Source organism: Myxocyprinus asiaticus, chromosome 7, assembly GCF_019703515.2.
Source record: "Myxocyprinus asiaticus isolate MX2 ecotype Aquarium Trade chromosome 7, UBuf_Myxa_2, whole genome shotgun sequence".
Lineage (NCBI taxonomy): Eukaryota > Metazoa > Chordata > Actinopteri > Cypriniformes > Catostomidae > Myxocyprinus > Myxocyprinus asiaticus.
The window spans coordinates 3,944,730-3,957,500 of NC_059350.1; the positions used below are offsets into that span (position 1 = coordinate 3,944,730).

Below are 12,771 nucleotides of genomic sequence, written 5' to 3' on the forward strand. Positions count from 1 at the left end.
AAAATAATGCAGTGTATTTTTTTTTTTTTATTGCCAGGAGCATAAAAACACAAGATACAGTGATTTAAATATAAATTAAATAACGTTCGTTAAGGGGGAAAAAAACAAACAGATAGAGACATATAATAATAGTTATATGCAATATGTCATTGTGATGAGGAGAAGGGCGTGGCCGGGCGTGAGGGTGCACATCTCTGCTGATTGGGGCAACTCAGCGCCAGGCGTGCACCCTCATGGCCCGGCCACGACCTCCTCCTCGTCACAAACACATAATATAATTGAAGTAGAAGAACTCTTGGAACTCCTACAAACCTAAATCGAGGGAATCATTATTATTTATCCTTTAATTTTGCTCTTAAATGTCAAATATAATGTTACAACCATATATTCTTGATTTCTTCAGAGACTGTCCTTTGGATTCCAACAATGCAATTTGTTATATATTTTTTTCCTGAATAGCCCATCGTGCCATAGTTAGGGGCTGTTCACACCCAACGCTTTTTGAATCATTTTCTATGTAAACATGCACTAGATAGATGTCGATGACCATTTTGGTGCATCTCGCTGTTTATTCACACTGTCAACTTAAAGCTGAAGTATATCGTTTCTGCGACACTAGCGCCACCAAATGGAATTGCAAAAATAATGTTTTCAAAACAGCTTTCTGAACATGCCCCTTGTCTACTGTTGTTCAAACAGTCATATAGTCCCGCCCCCGACTCACGCCATTGGCTAACGTGGTTGGGTGGGGTCTAAGTGGGTCTCTCAAAACAAACACAGGGATTTTTAAAGTGCCACATAGACACAGTGTAACAGTTTTCGAGAAAATTTACCTATGAATGGCTTACTTTTAGTTGTCTCTGGATATTAAGCTGGGATAGAAGAAAGCATTTTAACACTGAACAAGTTACTCTTCAGCTTTAAAAAATAACTTCAAATGTTAAAAATGTGCCTAGTCGAGACAACTGCAGTCGTGTAGCCTTTTTTATTTTATATTAATTTTTTTGCACAAGGGCGTGTTCAGGGTATATGGCCCCTTAGAATTGTTTAGCTATACTTCTTGCTACAATCTGTTATAAATCAACAATGTTCAGTACTAATTGTACACAATTTAGACAGAAGTCTTTCCAAAGTATTTACCTATATGGAAATGTCACAGTATTCATTTGGGACATCACAGAAAGTAGTACTCTGTATCCTTAAAAAATACTTTTAAATCTATTTTTGCTGGGTAAAATCTAAAATAAATAAACAATTCAAATGACACTTTTATTACATACGCTATGATAAATGTCTAAACTGTGAAATGCAGTGTAGTGCAGTAGATCTAGCTGCTAGAGGATCTGGCAACCCGTTTAGAAGCTCCTCCATTGCCTTCATGTTTACAGGGTTGGGAGGGTTACTTTTGAAATGTATTCCACTACAAATTGATCTTGTTTTAAGGATTTTTAGATATTTTTACAGGAAAACAATACATAAATTATTATCAAGAATACGATTTTTGCCCTAATATCAAAGGTCTTACTAGAAAAAAAGAAATTATGATCCAACATGAATTTTCTTGTTTAAAAAATATGATTGTGCCTGGTGAACATGTGCATGTGAAATGGCTAGAAATAGCATTTTAGCTTAGCGTAAAGCTGACAATTTACACAAGGTTTATTTCTATTTCTTCTGCTCCAAACTTACTTCAAATGTACCTCTCTGTCTGCTCGTATGAATGTAACACGTCATAAGAAAGTGTTTCACTGCTGTTCAAATGCACTTTGTATCGCATCATATATGTATTTATATGTATAAATGTTTTCCATCTGAAAGGACTAAATATGAAATGAAACAAATGACAATAAAATGCAAAGTAATCTCTTCAGTAATCAAAATACTTTTTGAATGTAACTGTATTCTAATTACCAATGATTTAAACTGTAACTGTAGTGGAATACAGTTACTTATATTTTGTATTTTAAATACGTAATCCCGTTACATGTATTCCGTTACTCCCCAACCCTGCATGTTTTATACTATGTCTCCCATTAATCTCCCCCCTTAATAGCCAACATATATTGGTTTGAAAATATTTATCTCTGCAAATATTTTCAATATTATGAGACTGTAATAGACTGCACAATCTAACTCACAAACAACACATCCGCTTGTGAATATAGGCGGAACTGATAATAGCGCCGGGATGTTTCAGTACGGCACAATTTATCGTTGCACACGGCCTGAGATCCGCCTGGTTTCTTCGCGATAAAAACTGTTTTACTGGTATGTTTACAATGACAGATATGGTCGATTATTTAGCATTGAAATGTAAATGAATGCAGAGACATTAGTAAAAGTAGCTGTTAAGAAGACATGTTTATTATGATATCGTCAGTTCACTCGTGTATGTTCACATGCTGTTTAAGACGAGTGATAATTCTGTAAATCTGTCACTGCATATTTACTTTTCATGTTATCTTTGTGACATTGGAGGTGAAAGATGCCTAAGAAGAAGACCGGAGCTCGTAAGAAGGCTGAAAGTCGTAAGGAGCGAGAGAAACAGAGTCGAGCAAACAGAGAAAATGTCGATGTGGCCAAACAGCCGTGTAATGCAACCATGGTAAAAAAAAAAAAAAAAAAAAAAAAAAAAGGGTCATTCTACAATTGCAGCAGATGCTGTCACTTACTCTAAATAGTCAGAAATGTACATTATTCCTACAGAAACTATATATTTAAATATGTTTAATCCTCCTATTGTCTTAGGGTCATTTTTGACCCGGGACAGGTAAAGAATAGGTTATAAATATGAAACAGTTTTTGGTACTGGAACCAAACGTAATGACTTTGTAAAGACCATAAAATAATTTTATATATATATATATATATATATATATATATATATATATATATATATATATATTATTTTAAGAGTGAATAAAACCTTCCTAACCTTTAAAAAGTTCTTTTAACAATCATGTTACTCCATTAATATTCAGTATAAATATTTTTTCCCTATCATTATACACTTTGGGACCACAATAAAAGGCGGTTAAGGTGGGTCTTTAGTGCTGTTGTACACTAATCAAAAATTTATGCATTTTTAATGGTTTCTATACGGGTCAAAAATGACCCGAAGGTCAAAAGGAGGGTGCAGTTTCTTAAAACAATAGGAGGGTAAAGACATTTCAACTTTAATAGTATAAACAAACAGTATAAAAATATATTGTAATTAATATTTACATTTATTTTAATTATGAATGTCTTTTAGACTAAAAAAAAAATACAGTGAAAATAGGGAAGTCACTGCTCTATAATGCCAATGAACGGAAATGTTTTGTTTAAAAAAAGTAATAAAAGTAGCAGAAAGGTTTTTCTTTCAATTTCTTTTCAATGTGTATATCTTTGGGAATCATAATAGTCCTTTTGGGAACTGTGTGTTATTAAAGGTGCAATATGTAATATATTTACTGTACTAAAGCATACAATTATCATAATATGTTATTAGTGATTTAGGAAACATGCTAAGTTGAAATACTGGCTTCTCCGAAAACAGTGCTACAGCCAGTATATTCTACTTTGAAATGTCCGGGCAGGAATTTCTGTTTGTGTTTTGGCCTGTGTGATCCCGCCCACTGCCCATTTCCCAATAGTATTTCGACACCCCGGGTTGCCAGATTTGAAACAAGTTAGCGAACAAACACAGCACGCTGCAGCCATGGAAGCCAGCAATACATCTAGCTAACATTGACAGAGTAATAAAAATATAATTTGCAAACAATACAAATATTGCAAACTTATACATTAGCTGATTAACTTGCAGTGTAATGCTCGTCGCTTGCCATTGTCAGTTTGCTCGTTCCTGTTGCGTGTCCTCAACCTGGCAACCCGTCTGAGGCGGGGGAGACAACTCTCTCCAATATTTTGAATTTGGACTGCAGTACCCATTTTAAACGCTTGATGTCAATGTTACATATTGCTCCTTTAAATATCTAGTTTTTATTCTGTGTATTTGTTTGAATCCTAGGGGAAAAATCCCATTGGATTCCTGTTGGATTGGATCCAAATTATTATAGAAATTCCAATATAAATTTTTACTAGGGTTCGGACTGCTTTCAACTCATGTAGATTTCACTGTAATACATTTTCCCATTTGGTGCATTAATGTACTTTTTCTCTTTTTACTTTTCAGGAATGTGATAAATGTCAAAGGTAAATTCACAAATTGATTGTGTCTGCTTGGAATAACATCAGTTATAATAAAATCAGTTATATTTATCGTGGTTTTCTTTATTTTTTATGTTTTTGTACAACAGTTACAATCAGTGTGGAAGAAACAGAATATTTAATTGTATTCTTTTCTTTTGCCAGGCGCCAGAAGAACAGGGCATTCTGTTATTTCTGTTCATCAGTGCAGAAACTTCCCATGTGTGCACAGTGTGGTAAGAACTGATGTTTTGCATGTTCATATGGGCTAATGCATAGGTTTATCCACAGTATGCACTTCTTGCATACTTTTGGAAAAGAGGAAAAAATAGAATCACATGACCAGCCGAATACTACTTGCTTAATCTTAATAACCGTCCTGTTATTTGACACTTTCACTCACTGATTAAAGTAATCATGGCTTACTGTGTATACTACATTTCTATAGTGGCATCTGAAACTGAAAACCATTGATTTTAAATGAGGCTGCATCCAAGCCGCTAGGTGTTGTTCAAGATGACACAGACAAAAGTTACTGAGTGCACCTTTAAGGCGGGGCTTACTTGTCAAAAGTTTAATTACCGGTGGATTCCTCAGGATGGAGGTCAGCAATACTAAGAGGAAAAGCTATGATTTATGTTTTATTTAAATGTTTTTGGGCAACATGTAGGCCTGGTCAAAAGGGATAATTTACCAAAAATTACAGTTTTGTCATCATTTATCCTAATTTGTTCCAAGCTCGTATGACACACAAAAGGAGATGTTGAGCATAACGTTAGCTGTGGATATATAATAGATTTTTTACTTCCCAAGTGAGTTCTGGGGTGAAAGTTCTACCTGTCAATCAACCGCTGCCCTAAAACAACATTTTTAAAATTTTGCCGGTTACATGTGACTTTAAAAGGAAATAACCATCGGATCAGACAATTTAAAAATGTGCATATACAGGCACAAGTTCACAGAAATTTTACAGTGTGCCTGATATCAACATAAAGTGACACAGGTGAGAAGCACACATCTGTAGCTCAGTTAACATCAGTACTCTATGAAAATAACTGGGAATTCTGTTTTAAATGTCAGATTAAATGCTAGTATAATTGTGAGAAACGGCACTTTTTTATGCTTTTTATTTCTTATTAGTGCTGTCAGTCGATTAAAATATTCAATCATGATTAATTGCATAATTTTTCATAGTTAATCGTGATTAATCGCATAATCTTTCATAGTAAATCGCGATGAATCGCATAATCTTTCATAGTAAATCACGATGAATCGCATAATCTTTCATAGTTAATCATGATGAATCGCACAATCTTTCATAGTCCCTCTTAATTGCATAATCTTTCAAAGTTAATCGAGATGAATCGCATAACCTTTCATAGTAGTAAATCGCGATGAATCGCATAATCTTTCATAGTAAATCACGATAAATCGCATAATCTTTCATAGTTAATCGTGATTAATCGCATAATCTTTCATAGCTAGTCACGATGAATTGCATAATCTTTCATAGTAAATCTCATAGTTAATCATGATGAATCACATAATCTTTCATAGCTAGTCGCGATTAAGCGCACAATCTTTCATAGTCCCTCTTAATAGCATAATCTTTCATAGTTAATCGCGATGAATCGCATAATCATTCATAGTAGTAAATCGCGATGAATCGCATAATCTTTCATAGTTAATCATGATTAATCGCATAATCTTTCATAGTTAATCGTGATTAATCGCATAATCTTTCGTAGTAAATCGCGATGAATCACATAATCTTTCATAGTTAATCATGATGAATCGCATAATCTTTCATAGCTAGTAGCGATTAAGCACACAATCTTTCATAGTCCCTCTTAATTGCATAATCTTTCATAGTTAATAGCGATTAATTGCATAATCTTTCATAATCGCAATTAATCGCATAATCTTTCATAGTAAATCGCAAGGATTCGCATAATTGTTCACAGTTAATCGCGATTAATCGCATAATTGTTCACAGTTAATCGCGATGAATCGCATAATCTTTCATAGTTAATCGTGATAATTGCATATTTCATAGTGTATCGTGATTAATCGCAGATTTCGAAAGTGCTTAAATTTGACCCTATATGTACTTATTTTCCTGTCAAAATGCATTTTGTTCCTTCTTAGAAAATAAAACAGTATGTAACAATTGTTTTATTAAAGTTTTCCAAACAAAGTATTCCACAATATAAAGACAGAAGTGCACTAAAATAGCACCAATTTAAAGTCTAAGTAGGAGGTTAACTAATTGAAAAGTATTCAATGAATATGAAGTATTCATTGAAATGGACATTAAATCACTTAAACTCTACAAGATTAATTATGGCTATCCACTATGCTACAGCAATTGTGAAGTCGCATTCACATGAGTCACACTGTTTTGAACTCCACATGAAAAGCGCTTGCAGAGAACAACTTGTTTTGCTTTTTGTGCTGGCGTTGTGCATGTACATAATACTTTATCCAAATTGTCCGGTAAGACAGAAGTGCAACATGGCGCCAGGGAGACGCTGATGCTTCACTCCAGCGTGTAATGTGAATGCAGCTTTTTCACAGGTCCCATCTGGGTTTTAATTTGCACAAAAAATACGGTTAAGAAGTTCTTTCTCCACCAATTGATCCTTGACAGAGAATCACTGTTGTGTGTTTTTGTGGCGTGTGTAATGACCCTGAGCGGACACATCGCAAAGGTCCTGTCTTATTCCAACCAGTGTTCAGAACTCACTCCGAGCTGAATGAAATTGGTAAATGCATTAATCATGATAAGAAAAATGAAAGCGTTAAACATCTTAATCACATTCGTTAATGCATTCATTTCGACAGCTGTAGTTCTTATACCTTTTGCGCTTTATTAACATGCAGTAACATTCTGACATAATGATTTATATATGCTGTCATGAAATCAGAGACCATCCACTCAAAATCCCAACACAAGTGGTCAAAAAAGATGAATAGGACCAGGTGTTTATGGCGATGGTGCCTGTCCACTTGTGTTCAGATCGCCCGAAACGCATCTCTAATACCAGTCAATAAACAGAGCACGCACTGAGACACAGCGGGAGAGTGAAGTCAAAACTGATGCACAAGACGTGCATCCATCAGAGTGATGGACAGCATTTGGAATTATGCATCATTGTTTGAAACAAAAATCGGTAAATAATGGAAATTTTCTGGTTAAAGCAACCCCTGCGCCCAGCCCTAGTCTGTGGTATTTGGGTAATTTTCCAACAGGAGTTTTATTTCACAGAGGAAATAGGGAGTAAACATTTACACAATCTGCAGAAATGAATGGCCATGTGATGGAGATAATATGTGATTCCAGTCAAGAATGTATTCAAATTTGGAAACAACAAGGGCTATAATTTGGTTCAGATTTACCAGGAAATATGCAAAGGGTAACGTCGGGTGTGATGAGAGCGAATTTAAAAAACAGATTTCAAATGACCTCTGAATACACTACCAATTGGCTTTTGAGTTTAGGAATACCTTAAATGAAAACAGTTTACAGAATGTGTCCTTGTTCACTATTATTCCATCAAAAAGCATTTCCTCAAAGGGAGAATGTCCTGCAACAATATTTGTGCAGCCTTTTAAGCTGTTCTAGTTAGAAGACAATGCTTAATTTAGTTGATTTTGGAGATTGATTTTGTATACAGTGGCAAGAAAAAGTATGTGAACCCTTTGGAATTGCCTGCATACATGTTTTGTCTGATTTGTCTTAAAATCTGGAATGATCTTCATCTAAGTTACAGCATAATGAACAAACACAAACTGTTTTAATTAAGAACACACAAATTATTGTATTTTTCTTGTACATATTGAATACATAATTTAAACATTCACAGTTTAGGTTGGAAAAAGTATGTGAACCCCTAGACTAATGACATCAGAAGTTGGCAAACCTGGCATCCAATTAATTAAACAAGATTGGAGGTGTGGATTAGAGCTACTTTTTCTTATAAAAAGAACTCAAACATTTTGAGTTTGCCATTCACAAGATGTATCTGCTGACGTGGACCATAACTCGCAAAAAAGAGATTTCAGAATTCATCTGTCCACAGTTAGACAAATTGTCTATAAATGGAGATGATTAAGTACTGTGGCTACTCTCTCTAGAAGTGGCCATCCAGCCAAGATGACTCAAAGGGCACACTGCAGAATGCTCAACGAGGTAAAAAAGAACACTAGAGTGACAGATAAAGACTTGAAGGAATCATTGGAACTGGTTAACATCTCTGTTCATGACTCTACTATACTGAAAACATTAAACAGGTATGGTGTCCATGGCAGGACAACACAAAGGAAGCCGCTGCTTTCCAACAAAAACATTGCTGCATGCCTGAAGTTTGCCAAAGACCACCTTCACACTCCACAACACTACTGGGAAAATGTTTTGTGGACTAATGAAACTAAGGTTGAATTGTTTGGGAAGAACACGCAGCACTACGTATGGTGTTAAAAGGGCACCGCATACCAACATAAAAACATCATCCAAATGATGAAGTACGGTGGGGGGAGCATCGTGATTTGGGGCTGCTTTGGGGCCTGGACTGCTTGCCTTCATCAGGGGAAAAATAAATTCCCAAGTTAATCGTTGATAGCGTAAGCAAATTGTGTTTGTCTATACTTGTGACTTTGATGAAGACGAGATCACATTTTATGACCAATTTATGTAGAAAAGCAGCTAGTTCTAAAGGGTTCACATACTATTTCTTGCCACTGTATGTTGGCCATGTGACAACAACTAAAGTGATAACACTGTGGCACTATCAAAACATTGCTTTTTTTTTCTTCCAGAAATTATACAAGTAAGCTTTTTAACAGTTTCAATCAGATTTGTATTTATGTATTTCTCTTTATACAAAGGCAAAACTAAATGCATGAAGTCTTCAGACTGTGTCATAAAACATCCTGGCATTCACAGTACTGGAATGGGCATGGTGGTAAGCAAAAACAAGACCTTAAATGTCATCAATGAACTTGTTTTTTTTATACCAAGGACACTTACAAATTTACACTAGAATATGCTCTTTGATGATGAACATGAGTGGATCCATTGCCAAAGCAGTATTGTTTGTAACCACTAGGGCGCCATATGTGATTTCTGTGAAGCCTGGGTGTGCCATGGGAGGAAATGCTTGAGTACTCATGCCTGCTTGTGCCCCCTCTCTGATGCAGACTGCATTGAATGCGACCGCAATGTTTGGGAACATGGTAAAGAGCATCCAAGTGCCTCACCTCAATCATGTCTATGATGTATGACAGATAATGGCTGTACAGTTGATTAAATTATCTGCTTTAATATTGTTGAAGAAAGCAATAAATCCTTTTTGCTCATATAACCACTTTATTTTATTCAGGTGGTCGCATTTTCCGCTGCTCTTTTTGCCACAATTTCCTGTGCGAGGATGATCAGTTTGAACACCAGGCGAGCTGTCAAGTCTTGGACGCGGAGACTTATAAATGTACGTCTGTCTTGTTTGTAATGATGTCATAGATATTCATGTTTTAAACTACAAATGTACTTAACATTACTGTGTCTTGTCCAAATTTCAGGTTTATCTTGTAATCGACTTGGGCAGCATTCTTGCCTTCGATGCAAGGTTAGGATTTTTATTATTTTTCTCTCTCTCCATTTTTTTCATTTTGATCTGTTTTTTTTCACCATTTTGTTATTACCTTTTTGCCCATGAAATGTACATATCTTTCCATGTAGTCTCTCAATTAATGAGTTCACCTAAAATACAGGATATAACTTTAGACAGACTGCATTGGCTTGTAACATTGCTTGAAATCCTTCATAGGCATGTTTCTGTGATGACCATGCTCGAAGCAAAGTTTTTAAGCAGGAGAAAGGCAAAGCTCCTCCATGCCCAAAATGTGGACATGAAACTCAGGAGACCAAAGATCTCAGCATGTCCAGTGAGTGATGTCTCCCATCTACAGTTACTGTCCATTTGATCTAATTGCTGATATCTGAAGAGGGAAGAGAAACTGTTTATTCAATACAGTTACAATTAGGCTAATCTAAAACGCAGAATGGCCTAGTACAATTTCTATGTCGCAAAAAGCTGAAATATAATAATTCAGTAAATTTTGTTTGTTCAAATTGTGCAGCCCCAATAGAACTCCTAGTTTTGGTTTGAATGTTGCAGTTAGATATCTGGTTCCAACTGAATGTCTTTTCCTTGATGTTCTTGCAGCTCGAACGCATAAATTTGGTCGTCAGAGTGGTGCAGATGAAGACGGATATGGTGCATCTGGATACAGCAGTTACTGGAAAAATGAAGAATACGGAGGAGACCAAGCGGAGGAGGATTTTGAAGATGATGATGACTTTGATGAAGAGGAAGAAGACGATGATGATGAGGAGGAGGAAGACGATCCTGAGGTCGAGGATTCGCTTTCAAATCTGAACTTGGGAGCAAGTTGTGAAAAAGCCCAATAAAATTTTAGATGATATTCAGCACATATATATATATAGAACCAGATTTAAGTGTGCTGTCTTAAAGAGAGGTTTTCAGCCCAATGAAACTCTTGAATGTAGATAGCATTGGTATTGGTATCGATGTGTGCGAAATAAAAATTCCATTTCTGACTTTGGCGTATTTTTGAATTCAAATACATCTGAAGAAATGTTTTTAAAAGTCAGTTGTTTGTCTTTTTTTTTTTTTCTAGGTCTTTGTATGTCATTAACAGGTATGTCAGTGTGTAATTCATTTTACAGAATCCAGATGAATAACAAAACGTCAGATTCTTAAGTCATTTTAACAACTTGCCTTATTTTAATCTCAAATAAAAAAATAACAAGCCTATAGGAGATTCCAAAGGGAATCTGTAGCTTGAAAATGGTAATTACACTGCCTGGCCAAAATAAAAAGTCACATACTCTAATATTTCGTTGGACCGCCTTTAGCTTTGGCTACGGCGCACATTCGTCGTGGCATTATTTCGACAACCTTATGCAACGTCACAACATTTATTTCCATCCAGAGTTGCATTAATTTTTGGCACACTCCGTAAAGTCTTCTCCAGCACATCCCAAAGACTTTCAATACGGTTAAGGTCAGGACTCTGTGGTGGCCAATTCATGTGTGAAAATGATTCCTCATGCTCCCTGAACCACTCTTTCACAATTTGAGCCCGATGAATCTTGGCATTGTCGTCCTGGAATAAGCCGTCACAGAGACCGGTGAGATATCTCAGGACACTTATTTCATTAATATCTTATTTATTAATATCCATGAATAAAATCGCCAAAGGCACATTTAATTTAGCTGCGTCTAACTTTTTTGTTTCGCAATACCGCGTTCAGTCTGAATGATTTCTTAATATCCCTATTATGTCTAGATTAGGGGTTTTCAAACTTTTTTGTGCCAAGGACCCCCAAATTTGATGATCCCCTTGTGAGGGACATTTACCACCCACCCCTAACTCTAACCCTGTGTGATAAAATTAGTAAACATGATATTATGAAGATTTTTTTGTTTGCAAAATTAAATAATTGGCTTTTATATTGTTCTAAAGCCAAAGTAATTTGTTAAAATATTATATGGAAATTAATGACTTTTTATTAAGTTGACAGTGTATTTTTCTTATGCTTAATTTTAGATGTATAAACCCAAAGAGAAACATTTTAAATTCTAGTCAATAATAATAATAATAAAAAAATATTTCAAAATTATAATTGTACTTAATATTAAATTATATATTATTTGTAAAAAGCACTATATAAATTAATTAGCAAAAGTATTTAAAAAAAATTCAAAGCAGCTTTACAGAGAATAGTGCATTACAACCCTCATTTCTTACAAATAAGATTTAATAATATAATATATGAAATTACAGTATATACCAGTTTATAGTAGTATTTTATTTCTTGCTATGGCTGTCTATATATATATATTAGTGATTAATCTAACGATTTCAGAATGAAACTAATTATGTGAAATAATGTCAACATTTTTACACTTTTTTTTTTTTTTTTTTTTCAGAAATTTTTGTGGACCCCATAGCACCCCCTTGCGGCCCCCTGGGGGTCCCCGGACCCCAGTTTGAAAACCCCTCCCGAGCGCATGTTATGTCAGTGGCCAAAGGGACTTTTTCGTTGATTTAAACGATTTCACTCGGGTCCGAAATCACTGAGGGGTTTACCACCCAAAAAAATACAAAAATAAAACGTGTTGCTCAGTGAAGGAAGAGGGTTATTTGCCAAGTGAAAAGTCGACTGTGAAAGTGAAAGAAGCTCCGTCCACGGGCTGGGCTGAATAAGGGGGTGATGTTAAGTGGTAGAGGTTAAATCTAACCAGTGCACTAACTGAAGAGAAGCAGCCCGCAGTGAACACTCATGGATTATTAACACGCGCAAACTATTCTGCTGGAGTAATAAATTGGTTTCGGTCTCACTCCATGACATACTTCAAGGACTTTTACATAACGAGAACATGTGAACTACGATCTCTCCCCGATTACTGTAATGTCCCTCTTCCTCGCTCTGATCGCAGGATTTTGGAATAAATCACCAAAACTGAAAGCGATGGTAGGAAACAATGACACCCATAC

At 35.5% G+C, this 12,771-nt stretch overlaps 2 protein-coding genes across 2 annotated transcripts in view; both read left to right on the plus strand.

Moving 5' to 3' along the window:
• Positions 1–2,186: 2,186 nt before the first annotated feature.
• On the plus strand, positions 2,187–10,807 carry znf330 (zinc finger protein 330). The gene is made up of 10 exons (XM_051703531.1): positions 2,187–2,268; positions 2,479–2,605; positions 4,175–4,194; positions 4,354–4,424; positions 9,076–9,152; positions 9,297–9,423; positions 9,570–9,674; positions 9,766–9,812; positions 10,014–10,131; positions 10,413–10,807. The coding sequence occupies exons 2-10, from the start codon at positions 2,486–2,488 to the stop codon at positions 10,655–10,657; spliced, it is 930 nt and encodes a 309-aa protein (XP_051559491.1). The 5' UTR covers positions 2,187–2,268; positions 2,479–2,485; the 3' UTR covers positions 10,658–10,807.
• A 1,475-nt stretch (positions 10,808–12,282) lies between these two features.
• Positions 12,283–12,771, plus strand: part of il15 (interleukin 15) — a 29,805-nt gene continuing 29,316 nt past the window's right edge. Inside the window, exon 1 of the mRNA XM_051703536.1 lies at positions 12,283–12,748. Within this exon, the coding sequence (XP_051559496.1) occupies positions 12,686–12,748 (63 nt within the window). The 5' untranslated portion in view covers positions 12,283–12,685. The remainder of the gene's footprint in view (positions 12,749–12,771) is intronic.

Bases quoted from the DNA above. Each gene is read 5' to 3' on its own strand.
- znf330 (XM_051703531.1), top strand. From the start codon at position 2,486: ATGCCTAAGAAGAAGACCGGAGCTCGTAAGAAGGCTGAAAGTCGTAAG. The intron at 4,195-4,353 runs GTAAATTCACAA...TTCTTTTGCCAG, and splicing joins GAATGTGATAAATGTCAAAG to GCGCCAGAAGAACAGGGCAT. The intron at 9,813-10,013 runs GTTAGGATTTTT...AATCCTTCATAG, and splicing joins ATTCTTGCCTTCGATGCAAG to GCATGTTTCTGTGATGACCA.